Genomic DNA, 13,668 nt, shown 5'->3' on the forward strand with positions numbered 1-13,668 from the left:
GCCCAGCCCCCGACCCAGGAGAGTCCTGGTCCCTGGGCTCCCTCACCGTCCGTGTCTACAAGCCAGACCCTCCTCAGCTCAGTGGACCCCACAGCAGGAGCCTCACTTCGTGGGCCCCACGCCCCACTTCCTTCCCTCAACTGCCGTCTCTGTGAGGGGTGGTTCCCCAAGCCAGAAACCTGGGGGTTTCGGGGCCTTCTCCCTCTTTTTCACCCTTATACCTCGCCAATTCCAATTGTGATTAATAGTAACCATGAAGAGAATCATGATAATGGTGACAATGACAGGTGGCATTAGTGGGCTTCCTATGTGACAGGCACACCCAACGCTTTTATCATGATCACTTCATACAATCCTCTCACACCCCTATCATTAGCCCCGTTAGACCAAGAAGCCTGGACAGAGAACCCTTCCCAAGGCCACCCAGACAATGGTGGCAGAGCTGGGATTCAGAATGACCTTGTCCCGCTGACTCCAGGACCCTCGACCCTCAGACCCCCTGAAGGCGGAGTCTGGACGTGGGGAGAGGAGGTTTTCCCCAGAGGTGTTTGGGGCTGTCAGGACAGCTGAGGCAGCAGCCACAGGAGGACCCATGGGTGGCAGCCCAGCGTGTTCGACAGCACTGGGCCTGCAATGGCAGCCACAGGGGTCGGGGTCCTGCCTGAGGATCCAGTCTGGAGCCTGCCCTCTGCCCTCCCAGCATTTTGTAATGCCCACTTTCAGGCATGAAACACTTTCTGCAATGAATCCAGATGCATAAGCTTGAGGGCCACAGTGCAGCAACTGAGAGTTACTCCTCGAAACAGGGACGGGTCTCGAAGGCCACCTAAAACCGACACATGTAGGCCAGTGTCCACTGCAAAACCTCCACTGTCCTGTTCAGACTCAGATGCACCTAACAGATTAAGTACCACAGTCATCTGACTGACCGCAGACACGGTCAACAACAACAGCACTCACTAAGGACCAGGCAGTAGTCTATTTAAAAACACTCACTGGCGTTCCCTTCGTGGCACAGTGGAAAAGAAACTGACTAGGATCCATGAGGATGCAGGTTCGATCCCTGGCCTCACTGGGTGGGTTGGGATCCGGCATTGCAGTGAGCTGTGGTGTACGATGACGACACGGCTCGGAGCCTGTGTTGCTGTGGCTGTGGCGCAGGCCGGTAGCTACAGCTCCAATTTGGCCCCTAGCTTGGGAACCTCCATATGCTGCAGGTACGGCCCTAAAAAGATGAAAATACACACACTTAGATATTCCTCAGAACAACCTCAAGGGGCAGGTTCCACCGTGACCCCCACCGTACAAAGGAGGCTGAGGGGTGTGCCTAAGGCTGCATCATGAGGAACCAGAGAAGCCAGGACTGCCAGGCCCACCATGAGCTCTGGGGGCCTCTAGGAGTAGTGACTTTCATACAGTAACGTGGGCCATGAAGTGCATGCCATGGAATCTCCCACTTGCTCCTCAGGACTCTCCTGAGGAGGAGCTACATTATTCCCATTTCACAGGTGAGGAAACTGAGACCAGAGAGAGTTGGTGATCTGCCCACAGCCACAGAGTCAACGGATTTGTTTGCGGGGCTCCAAATCTAGCACTCACACCTGCTGGGATCCAGGGCCCTAAGGAGAGCTCTGCGGGTCTCTGGGCTGGTCTCAGCTCTCAGGAGGAGAGAGGGAAGTGGGTCTCTGAGTGCAGCCAGGGCCCAGAAGTGTCTTCCACTTCCCTGTGCTCTCGGGTGCCACCCCACTGGCCTCTCAGGGTCCAGCCCATGACTCCCACACGCTGGGAGAGGCCCCTCAGTGGCTGCTAACTGTCGTCCCTGAGGTCCAGGTCTCCGCCTTCTCAGCCTCCACAAACGCAGCCACATGCATGGCTGCCAAGGTGCCGTTCTACAGGGGGGGGGGACCATTTTTACCTTCTGCCCTTTGAGGGAACTTCTGTTCACTCCCTGACAGTCTGGAAAGTTTATCCTTTTAACTCCAACCTCCTCCAGCCTTTGAAACAAAGCCAAAAAGAAGCTGTATTCTGGAGTTCCTGTCATAGCTCAGTGGTTAACAAAACCCGACTAGTGTCCACGAGGATGCGGATTTGATTCCTGTCCTCGCTCAGTGGGTTAAGGATCCGGCGCTGCCGTGAGTTGTGGTGTAGGTCGCAGATGTGGCTCGGTTCTGGCGTGGCTGAGGCAGCTACAGCTCCGATTGGACCCCTAGCCTGGGAACCTCCATATACCTCGGGTGCGGCCCTAAAAAGACCAAAAAAAAAAAAAAAGCCAAAAACCTGTATTCCGCTTCTGAGCTATAAATTCTGAATTACCTTCCTTTTCTGACTCCTATCTTTGCCCCTAGAGCCTCCTCTCCAGCTCTTCCTCAAACCCCAGGGCTCTGAAAGGTGTGCTCTGTGCCCCAGAGTCTCCTCCAGTGCATCTGCATGTCCAAGGTTACTCCTGTTTTAACTGCCATCTTTCCTTCAGAGAGGAGTCCAGACCATTTTCCCCCAAATAATAATTAATCTGATTTGAAGTCTCTACCGTTTATTAACAAGTCTGCCCCTCTTATTAACTACCCCTACTTGTGTGGCAAAGAATAAACTGACTCTAGCAAAAAACAAATAATCCAATCTAGAAATGGGCAAAGGGAGTTCCCCATGTGGCTCAGTGGTTAACGAATCCGACTAGGAATCATGATGTTGCAGATTCGACCCCTGGCCTTGCTCAGTGGGTTAAGGATCCAGCGTTGCCATGAGCTGTGGTGTATGTAGGTCACAGACGTGGCTCAGATCTGGCATTGCTGTGGCTCTGGCATAGGCTGGTAGCTCCAGCTCCGATTGGACCCCTAGCCTGGGAACCTCCATATGCTGCTGGTGTGGCCCTAAAAAGACAATAAATAAAAATAAAAATGGGCAAAGAACCAGTATAGAAGATACACAAATGGCCAAGAGGATCATGAAAAGGTACTCAACACCTCTAATCATCAAGGAAACGCAAACCCAAACCGCAACGAGCTATCACCTCATAGCCATGAGAATAACGACCATCACCACAATGAGAATGTTGGTGAGGATGTGGAGAGAAGAACCGTCATGCACTCTTGGTGGGAATGTAAACTGGTGCAGTCACTATGGAAAACAGTATGGAGGTTCCTCAGGAAATTGAAAACAGAACTACCATACAATCAGCAATTTCATTCCTGGGACCATATCCGAAGGAAACAAAACCACTAACTCAAAAAGACATCTGTACTCCCGCATTCACATCAGCAATATTTACAAGTGCCAAGGTAGGGCAACATGGTAAGTATCTACTGACAGAAAAATGGATTAAAAAGTTGTGGTATATATACAGTGGCACATTATTCAGTCATAAAAAAAGAAAGAAACCCTCCTATCTATGACAACATGGACAGACCTTGAAGGCATCATGCTAAGTGAAAACTCAAACAAAAACTTTATGATCTCACTTATATATGGATCCAAAAAAGTAAAAGTCATAGAAAAAGGGATCAAATTAGTGGTTACTGGGAGATTTTTTTTGTGGCACGGTAGGTTAAGGATCTGGCGTTGTCACTGCAGCAGTCCGGTCCGCTGCTGTGGAGCAGGTTCAATCCTTGGCCCTGGAACTTCCACATGCCAGGGCACAGACAAAAAAAAAAAAAAAAATTGGTGGTTACCATAAGCAGAGGGTGGGAAGAGGGGGAATTGGACAAAAGCGGTCAAAAGGTACAAACTTTCAGTTGTAAGTAAGTACTGGGGATGCAATGTACAATATGATGACGATAGTTATTTGAAAGTTGTTAGAATAAATCCTAAGAGTTCTCATCATAAGGAAAAAGAATTTCTCTTTTTTTGTTGTAGCCATATGAGATGATGGATGCTAACCAAACTTACTGTAATCATTTCACAACATGTATCTTAAATATTAAGCTGTACATCTTAAACTTACACAGTACTGGATGTCAATTTTATCTCAATAAAACTAGGAAAAGAGAAATAGCAATTTAAAAAAAGGAATTAACTTACCCAGAGAGCTCTGACCTTTGTCCTGGCTCTTGGGAGGTAACCTCTAAAGCCCCTGAAAAGAATTTGACTGGTCTTTGTCACCAGTTCCTGGGAGCGAGCAGCTAAATCCTTTGGATTTTCCAAGTGACAGGAGTGTCTTTGCTGGGAGTGGTGGGCCCTGATTTTTTTTACGCTAATGAGGCCACTCAAGGTGGGGACTGGTCACAAAAGCAAGCTGCTAAGATATCAGCCTGCCCTCCAGGGAAGAGGCTGGAAGTTGAGGTCAACCAAGTAGCCAAGGAGTCAACTGGTCATGCCTACTGAATGACACACCAGGAAAACTGGACCTTGAAGCTCTGATGAGCTGTCCTGGTTGGCACACTCTGCGTGTAGTCACACACTGAGGTGCCGGAGAAGCGACACACTCTGACTCCGTGGGAAGAAGGCAGAGGGAGCTTCGTGTCGGGGACCCTCTTGGACCTCCCCTCTGTGTCTCTTCTCTCTGGGTCTGACCAGGATCCTTTTGCTATAATAAAACTATATAACCTTAGGTATAGTGATTCCTGAGTTCTGTGAGTCATTCTAGCAAGTTATTGAACCTGCAAGCATGGTGGGATCTCAGATTAGCCAACTAGCCAGAAGTGAATGTAAACTGGGGATCCCTGAATTTGCAGCCAGTGTCTGAAAGGAGAGCAGTCTTGTGGAGGCTGTGCCCTTAACTTGTGACATCTGGCTCAACTCCATGTAGTTGGAAGTCACTGCACTGAGTCTGTCAAACTCCCTGCACAGTCCCAATGGAAACATCCTAAATGTAGTCCAAGGACCTTCCCCAAACAACTATCCAGATCCTCTCTTTCATGGAGTACAAGGCACTGCAATGAGATCCAAAGCGCAGGAACAACCTTAGCAGTAGTCTTTTCTGTGTGAGCTTTCAGAGGAATTCAGTAGGGAGAGGAAGGTCAGAAACCAAGAAAGGAAGTGGGGAAGAAAGGGAAGGGAAGGCTCAGGGAGGAAAAGGCAGCGGCATGTGGTGCGGGAATCCTGCTGCACCTGAGTGAACAGTGGGGTGTGCGGTGCCTCGCCAGATCCACAGGACTTAGACTGAGGTGTCAGGGCAAGTAGTGGCGCCTTGACCAGGACAACTGATCATTAACCTGTGAAATGACGGCTCTCTTGCCTCATTAGCTGAGGATGTATTAAAATTACATTTTCTTTCTTTTTTTTTCTTTTTCTGGCCACACCTGCAGCATGTGCAAGTACCTGGGTTAGGGATCGAACCCAGGCCCTAGCAGTGACCAAACCACAGCAGTGACGATGCTAGATCCTTAATGCCTAAAATTCCATTTTCAAAGTGGTTATGCCTGAAACCTCCAGATGGGCACACTTGGCGTAGAGCTCCCTTGTCGTTAAGGACCTATGGACCGATGGTACCCAAACTAAGGCCCACCTGAAGTTCACTGTCCTCGGCCCAAATCCTAAACGTGGAAGAACAGCAAGGCGATTACTAGAGCAGCAGACACTCTATGCCTGTTACTTGCCTTCTACCCAGAGAAAGAACCTCTGATCATCTTTTCCACAAAAGGAGAGTTTCCCAGATGCCACCCATACTTGGAAGAAGCCAGGCTGAAATACTAACCAAGTCAAACTTTCTTGATATTACTCTATCTTTCCCCAGGAGGGTTGCACTAAAACAAACTCGGACACCTGTGGCCTCTTTCCTTCTATGCAAAGCAAAAAGCCAGCAGCAACCCCGAGCTGATAAGATTAATCTAAAGAGAAAATTATGGTGTAATTTCCTATGCTGATACTTTGTAGTTAATTTAAAAAAAAAAAAAAGGTTTCATTTTCCTACTGGTCTGATTTCACAGGAACATTTTACCTATTTCTGTGAGGCATTTTTTCTCCTGGAAGAGAAGCGCTGATTGGCCCTGAATGACTGACAACCTGGTGTAATGAAAATTTCCAATGTAAACTTATTTTCCCTCGGTTTCAGCAATTTTAAATCTATATATAGAGATATCTTTGTCAGAATTGCATTGTTAGCTCCTCCCAGTAAACTAATTGTCTCACATCGTCAGTGCAAATAGAGCTCTCTTCATGGGTCTCACCTCCCAACTGATCCCAACCCTGGTCTGCTTACTGGCATGTACCAGCAACTTCGTCCACGGACACAAGTGCGACATCACCTTACAAGAGATCATCAAAACCCTGAACATTCTCACAGCGAGAAAGGTGAGTAAGCTATCTGGCACCATCTCTCCAGATGCTCTGATGATGCCTGCGCACTTCTTAGACTGTGCTAAGAACCTAACAGCCTCTAGAGAGTTGGTAGTTGGTGGCTGGTGACAGGATGGGGAAGCAGTGGGGAGCCTGTCATCCCAGGGCCTTTCTCCCACTGAGGGGCTGTAGGAGGTTTTCTCAGCAGGAGAGAGTCAGAGCTGCCCTGCAGGGGTTAGTCTGTGCAGTTGGAGGTAACGCTCTCTCTTGCTCTCTCGTTCCTGCCTGGGCCAAGAACTCGTGCATGGAGCTACCCGTGACGGACGTCTTTGCTGCCCCAGAGGTAAGAGCTGGCCCAGGTCTGCTTTGGTCGGTGGGGGGCGTGTGGGGTGTGGTGAGGAGAACCATCCACAAGGGTCTGAACAGGAAACTTTTCTAAGAGAAAGCCAACAGGCCCGAGAGAACTGCAAGGTGTGAAATGTTTTCAAAGAAGGAGAATTCTGATATTTACTCTCAAATACGTTTTGGTGTTTCTGGCCTCACTCGATTTAGAAGATGTTATGATAGCAAGCTTGGGTTTTACAGCCATAATTCATATCCTGGGCAAGGAAAAGCTCTTGAGGATTTTACCCAGCCCAAGGCTAATACCTGGAATACAGGAGGCAGTCAATAAACGCTTATTGAAGGAGAGAATGTTTTTGGCCCATACATTTCTGAAAAACCAAATACTCTCACAAAAACAGATATTGAGATTACAGGTTGAGAGAGCTTTCATTTTGTCTAAGAGACTTCCTATGGCAACAGAAAAGGTATCGCCAGAGCCCCTCCTCTTCCGCAGCCTGGTCACCTAATGGCCCACCAGCTCTGGGCACCGCTGCCAAGAGACCCTTAGCTTACTCTGTCCTGCCAGCTCCCCTCCAAAGCTGGTCCAGAACCAGCCTGCCGGACAGGATCCAACACATCCGTGCCTCCGGCTGCTCCCGCGGGGACATCTCGCCTCTCCTCCTCCTGCTGCGCCTCACCCCCACCCCCCAACTGTAGTGGGAGGAGATAGATTTGACAGCTGATAGTGCATTTTCTCTGACAAACACATGACTATAGCCATATCAATAGCTTTGTGCACACCAGTTCCTGTTTTCATGGAAACACACGACTGAGAATGAAAAACCCAAAGCTTCAACTTACCAGTGGTCTCCTAACCACCTGCTTTCCACATGTACGAGAGGGTGACTTGGCTAGGAGTGAGGTCCCGTGGGCTGGGCAGGGCCGCACCCCGCAGCCAGGCCACAGAACGGGTCTGTCCTACTTGTGAGGAGAACTGTTCTTTAGGCCTTTATCTGGACCATCTCATTTCATTAACGGTTATTCCAGGAGTCTGAGATATGATAATATCTAAGACTGCAATGTAATCCTATACTATTATATAAATGTATGTATAACATAAACTATTATGTAACATATATTTTTGTATTCTTCAGAATCTCTTCTTTTATCAGACTCTCCATCAGTAGTTTAGAAGGACTTGAGGATTATATATATATATATATATGTATATATACATACATACATACATACATATATATATGCCACATGTATATGTGTATATATGTGTGTGTGTGTGTGTATACATATGCATGTTTGTTTACATACACACACATTCCTCCGGGAGTCCCTGACTTATGCTCTGGCTTCTCCAGAGGGTGGCTCCACTGCTGAGAGGGTTCTACCAAAGCCAAAGGCAGGGCCCCAGAAGAAGTGCCGAGGGTCTGGAAGTGACAGGGTCTGTGGCTTTAGCCCCAGTTCTGCCATTACCTATGTGGCCTCTGCAAGCCTCCACAGCAGTTTGTTCCTCAGTTTCTACATCTGAAGATATGAAAGTGATTTTGAAAGTTGGTTGGAGTCCAACCCTTGAGTTAGTGGAAAGTGTTATTGTATGATACAACACTTGATTAAAGGCAAAAACTAAGAGGGGCCAACAGTTGGAAATGATCAAACCTTCCATGACTGCAAGCCCAGGCTGACCCCACTCTCTGTGCGGCTCTAGAGGGCCCAGCCAGTCATCACCCTAACGGGAGTGCAGGCCAGGCCACAAGGCCTTCCTTGTGTTCCTGGGCCTCCTCTTCACTCACGTCTCACGTCCTCCCCCACACATTGCAGACACCTCTGAAAACCAAACCCCGGTGTCTTCCTTCACTCTTACCTTTCTCCCAAACTGATTCTATTCTTCCTGGATTAACAATCTCATTTTTCCATTCTTCTCTTTTCCTCCGCAACTCAGCACTGCTTACTTATCTATTAAGATCCTTCCGAACAAAGAAAGGTTGTTATTTTCAAAACCCACAAAGGTGGTATGTGGGAGGAGAAGCTATTGCTTTGTGTTCTCAAAGAAGAACATCGTTCCAAAATCTAGCATGTTAATTTTAGTGCTTTTGGGGATCAGGAGTTCCATTATGTCCAGGTTGTGTGACATCCTGCTCTTTATGGCAGATGCTAGAACAATGTGTTTCCCAGGCAGTGCCTCCAGGGTATCTATGGACTAAGGTGGTCTGAGGAAGAGCAAGGTGGAAAGCAAGCCGGCCAGTGGGTCGAGGAAACACTTCTTGGGTGGACCATTAGTTGGAGGCATTTTCTACTTACCAAAGAGAGTGAAAACCCACCATTTTTCAGAGGGCTCTATGCCAACCCTCAAATCTTTTTCAAAAAATGAAAGGATATTTTGTTTGTTTGTTTTTTTGGTTTTTGGGGCCGCACCTGCGGCATATGGAAGTTCTTCCCAGGCTAGGGGTCGAATCAGTGCTGCAGCCGCTGGCCTACACCACAGCTACAGCAATGCGGGATCTGAACCGTGTCTGTGACTTACACCACAGCTCATGGCAACGCCAGACCTCCAACTCACTGAGGGAGGTCAAGGATTGAACCCACATCCCTGTGGATCCTAGTCGGGTTCATTAACAGCTGAGCCACAAAGGGAATTACCGCCCCAACCCCTGGGGTTTTTTTTTTTTAAGGATTTTTTCATATATGGTACAGGCTGACTAAATTTGGGTGGACGTGGAGATAATGAATACACCACAAATAGGACTGGATCTGTCTGTAGGTCCCTAAGTGAAGCAGGTCATGGCTCCAGTAAGAACTCGTCACAGTCTTCTGGATGGCATGCCACCATTCCCACAAGAGACGGGCTTCTTTCTGGCCTGGGACCTTCCTTTTGTCCCTTTCCTAAGCAGTTCTGAGCTGCAGACTCCTCCTGGCTCCTCAGTGTGCCCCGAGCTACACGAGACATATTCCCGCAGCGAAAGCTAGATGGGCAGATGAAAGCCACCATGGTATCCTGGTGCTGCCGTGCCAATGGAACCACAACTTTACGGCCTCTACCTAAACCTGCCTTTAGTAGAATTCGTTCTTTTGAAGTTTTTTTCCATGTGAATCAAACTCTCTTCTAGACTTATTTTATCCTTCAGAAGTCTTTTGAAAACTCTCTTTACAGGCTGTCTTCCTATATTATAAGGTCACACACTCAGAACTGAGGCAATATAATTTCTAGGTTCCCAGCCATAGGTTTAGAAAAGTCACATTAGATTTTGATGGAAAAATAAGAAAAAGGTTTCTTCTCCTTTCAGCCTTTTTGAACCTCAGTGTTCTCTCCCAGTGGCAGGAGCATCTCCCTACATCGGCACACACAGCGAGTATCTGCCTTTTTCTTGGCCTCACTACCTCTGCTCACTCGCAAAGCCCCCCAGAGGTACAGGGATTTATGGAAGGTTTCTTGACTCTCAGAGCCCTGGTGCTCTTCTTAAATTTCCAGCCATGGTCAGGGCCTAGGAAGGCTCTCGGCCAATTCGTTAAGGGCATGTTCCTCCAAAGGCCCTGTCCTTGGGCCATCAAGCACCACAGCGCAAAGGGCAAGCTTTTGCAGTCTGGGATTCTGGTGCCTTGGTCTGGGTCTAAATCTTCCTGGCAAAACCCTGAAATATGAACTTCACTTCTAGCATTTAGGCTTAAGACATAAGAGGTGAACACAAAGATTTACACAGACGACTTTGTGCTTTTATTTATAGAAGCAAAAAACTGCAGTGATAAGGGATTAATCAACTATAGTACAAATACGCCCTAGGATCCTGCACAGCACTCCAAACTGTTGAATGACTTAAGTAATTGCTAGTACTATATGTTAAACGCAAAAAGTTACAAAAGCGTGTCAATAATTAGTCGTATTGCAAACATAAAGAAAGAATTTTTAAAATCTGGGAAGATAGTTATCAAAATCTTAGTAGTTCTCTCTGGCCAGTGAGATAATGAATGAATTCATTTCTGTTGAATGTATGTATATAACTTTTATAGTAAAAATTTGTGAATCAGAAAAAATATGTAAGAACCTAAAAAACTGCTTGGACAGTGCTCCTCTTATAAAGTCCCGGAAACCCTGTTAATGCCCATGGTGATCCAGTGGGTCCAGCAGAGGCCTGAGATTCTGCTCTAACAAGTTCCCAGGAGATGCCCACGCTGCCACTTCAGGGACCACACTTTGAGGGGCAAGGGATGAGAGCATATCCCGGCAGGGGCTAGAGACAGGTTTATCTGAGCCGGAATGGGCCCAAGCTGAGAGCACTCTCCAGGCTCCACGCCTTGGTCCTTCAGTGGAGAGTGAGAGGACACACCAGGCCTGACAGACTAAGACACATTCCTCTCTCAGGTTCCCAAGTCGAAGCTCCCCACTGGTACACACACTCTTCTAAGGTTCAAAATCCCCAGAGAGAGCCATGCGGCCACGTCCACATCAGAGCTGCCAGCACGCCAAGGAGTTTCTGATTCTGCACATTTGTGGCCAAGAGCCCCTTACAGAAGCTGCCTTCATCTCCCCAGGCCAGACTCTGGGGGCCCCTGACTCTGATCCCGGCACTCGCCTCCAGCTGTGTGGAGGGATGTCCTATCTTCTCACACTGCTACCTCCCAGGAGAGGGCTAAGTGGAGCGAGCTGGCCAAAGCAGCAGCATCCAGGCCAGGCATCCATTTACTCAACAAGCATGTGAGATTTCCAGGGAAACCTGCATTCAAACCCTTATAGGAATGAGAAAGACAGAAGACTCATAGACATTCAACCCCTTCCATAGAAAGAAGAGCTTGCATGGGATAAGGAGGTGGACATGGGCTGCAGACAGATGGCCCTAAATGCCAATCCCCACCCTCTTGTTTACTCACTAGAGGGACCTGATTCAGGTATCCTTTCAGCAAAACCCTCCAGAGGAAAAGAAATGGGGAGGTTTTAGGAAAAGGCTGCTGCATCGGTCGATGATTGGGAGACTTGGTTTCCTCTGATGAGCAGCCTCCACTCACACAACAGGAATACTTGACTATCAGATCCAGAGTTGAGCAAACTCCTTTTCTCCACCCATCCTTCTGGAAAGCAGAAGTCGGAAGGAAAAATCTCTCGCCAACGTTCAAAGTCAAGCGAGCACACGGTAATTGGTGGCTCTTTTCTAGAACACGACGGAGAAGGAAACCTTCTGCCGGGCCTCGACTGTGCTTCGGCACATCTACAGACACCACACATGCATGAAGAGCCTCCTGAGCGGACTTGACAGGAACCTGAGCAGCATGGCAAACATGGTAAGCTGCCCAGTGCCCACAGCTTGGCTTCTAACGGACAGTGGCCTTACTTCTAAATATTCCTCCTTAGGAATAGAGGCGCCCTGGGTTAATCAAGCCATTCATTCGTTCGACGAATATCTCTTGAGACTCTGTGTTATTCGTAGGTACTGTTCTAGGCGCTGGGATACATTTCTTGCTCCCACAGAATGTTCTAATGGGGGAGTGAGAAAAGCAAACGAGCATATAATATCATGTTTGGTAGCGTTAAGTGCTACAAGGAAAAATACACGAATGAAAACATGGGCGTCATGAGCGAGAGGGCTGCTTTAGTAGGTGGTGACATCCCCTGAGCAGGTATTTGAATGAAGTGAGAGCTGTCACGTCACCAACTTGGAAGGAATATTCCAGGAAGAGGGAACAAAGGCTCTAAGGTAGAGATGGCTTCATGGGCTCAAAGATCAGGAGGTCAGTAGGAAGGCCAGTGTGGCTGCATCAGTGAGGGAGGGAGGGAGGGGGATTTTAATGGCGATCACACAGGGCCTCTGGATCCTGCCCCACGTATGGTGGGCAACTGAGGGAATAGGGTTTTGAGCAGGACAGAGACTACAATCTGACTGACGTGATTTTAATTGACCACTCTGGCTACTGTGGTAAATCGGCTGAGCATCAAAGGAAGAGGCTGGGAGGCTATTCCAGGATTCCAGGCTGGAGATGATGGTGGTTATGACAGGGCGGGCGCAGCCGAGGTTGTTAGCTTGAGGATATAACTGATAGAACTAAACACAGAGCCAGAAGGATGTGCTGCGAGATCTACTGTGGGGGTGAGGGAGAGAGTAGGTGACCTCTTGGTTCCTACCCTGAGCCCGTGGGGGATAGTTGGTGCTGTTGACAGATAGGGAAGACTGGGGGTGATGTGGGGCTGGAGGCTGAATGGAAGGTCAGGAGCTCAATTTTATTAGTAAGTCTGGGGTACCTACTGAGTAGCCAAATGAAGGTGGTGAAAAGATTGCTGAAGAAGTCTGCAGCTTCAGGCAGAGTCAGAACTTGTGATCAAGAGATCAAGAGTTTTCCTGGTAATAGAACTGGGAGCTGATACCACACTCATTCTCTCTTTTAATCCTCTTAATCATCTTAGGAAGTAGGCACTATTGTTCCCATTTTACAGAGGAGGGAACTGAAGCTTTTATAACAAAGAGTTTGTCCTAAGCAATGCAATTAATAAGCTGGTAGAGCTGAGATTCAAACTGAAGCAGTGGCCTGGTGGTAGGTATCCTTTCCACCTGAAGTGCTGCCAAGCTACGGTGTTGCTATTTCAAGGGCAGGAGGGCAAGTGGACTGACTCTCTCTCTCAGCCGTCCACAGCCACGCAGAAGGGCCAAGACAACAGTGAGCAGGTCTGAGCCTCCGCCCTCAAGTTAGGTACCTGAGCAGCATCTAGCTGTGCCACACCTCTCCAGGGACAGCTGCACCCTGAAGGCACAGAGTCAGTGATGGTACAGTGACCATTTCTAGGAGTGTACATGGTATGCAATGAAAACAGGCAAAACCCTGTTGGCCTGGGGTAGAGTCACACTCCCAACCAAGCTGGACTGGAGGCCCTGGTTTGATCGCTGTTCAGGCGGCAAATGCCAGCGTAGGCTTGACCCAGGGAGAAAGGCACGAGCAAGATTCAAATACTTAGCTAACTAATGAAATGTTTCTTTTGTAGACCTGTTCTGTGCATGAAGCCAAGAAGAGCACTTTGAAAGACTTCTTGGAAAGGCTAAAGACGATTATGAAGGAGAAATACTCAAAGTGTTGAAGCTGACTATTTTTAATTTATGATTTTTATAGACTTATTTTAAAAATATTTATATATTTATAACTCAT

At 48.0% G+C, this 13,668-nt stretch overlaps 1 protein-coding gene across 4 annotated transcripts; it reads left to right on the forward strand.

Annotated features, from left to right (window-relative positions):
* Positions 1 to 6,031: 6,031 nt before the first annotated feature.
* On the forward strand, positions 6,032 to 13,668 carry IL4 (interleukin 4). 4 transcript variants are annotated; one of them, XM_047778599.1, is made up of 4 exons: positions 6,032 to 6,225; positions 6,506 to 6,553; positions 11,692 to 11,817; positions 13,508 to 13,668. In XM_047778599.1, exons 1-4 carry the CDS (start codon positions 6,091 to 6,093, stop codon positions 13,598 to 13,600), a joined length of 402 nt encoding a protein of 133 aa, XP_047634555.1. In that variant the 5' UTR covers positions 6,032 to 6,090; the 3' UTR covers positions 13,601 to 13,668. The 4 variants fall into 4 exon arrangements, with proteins under 4 accessions (XP_047634555.1, XP_047634553.1, XP_047634554.1 ...); XM_047778597.1 differs by lacking the exon at positions 13,508 to 13,668 and having other exon boundaries at positions 6,091 to 6,225; positions 11,692 to 12,382; XM_047778598.1 differs by having other exon boundaries at positions 6,221 to 6,553; positions 13,508 to 13,606.

Source organism: Phacochoerus africanus, chromosome 4 (genome assembly GCF_016906955.1).
Source record: "Phacochoerus africanus isolate WHEZ1 chromosome 4, ROS_Pafr_v1, whole genome shotgun sequence".
NCBI lineage: Eukaryota > Metazoa > Chordata > Mammalia > Artiodactyla > Suidae > Phacochoerus > Phacochoerus africanus.

Excerpts from the sequence above, each read along its gene's own strand:
- IL4 (XM_047778596.1), top strand. The coding sequence starts at position 6,344 with ATGGGGAAGCAGTGGGGAGCCTGTCATCCCAGGGCCTTTCTCCCACTG. Across the intron at positions 6,554-11,691 it reads ACGTCTTTGCTGCCCCAGAG|AACACGACGGAGAAGGAAAC; the intron begins GTAAGAGCTGGC and ends GCTCTTTTCTAG.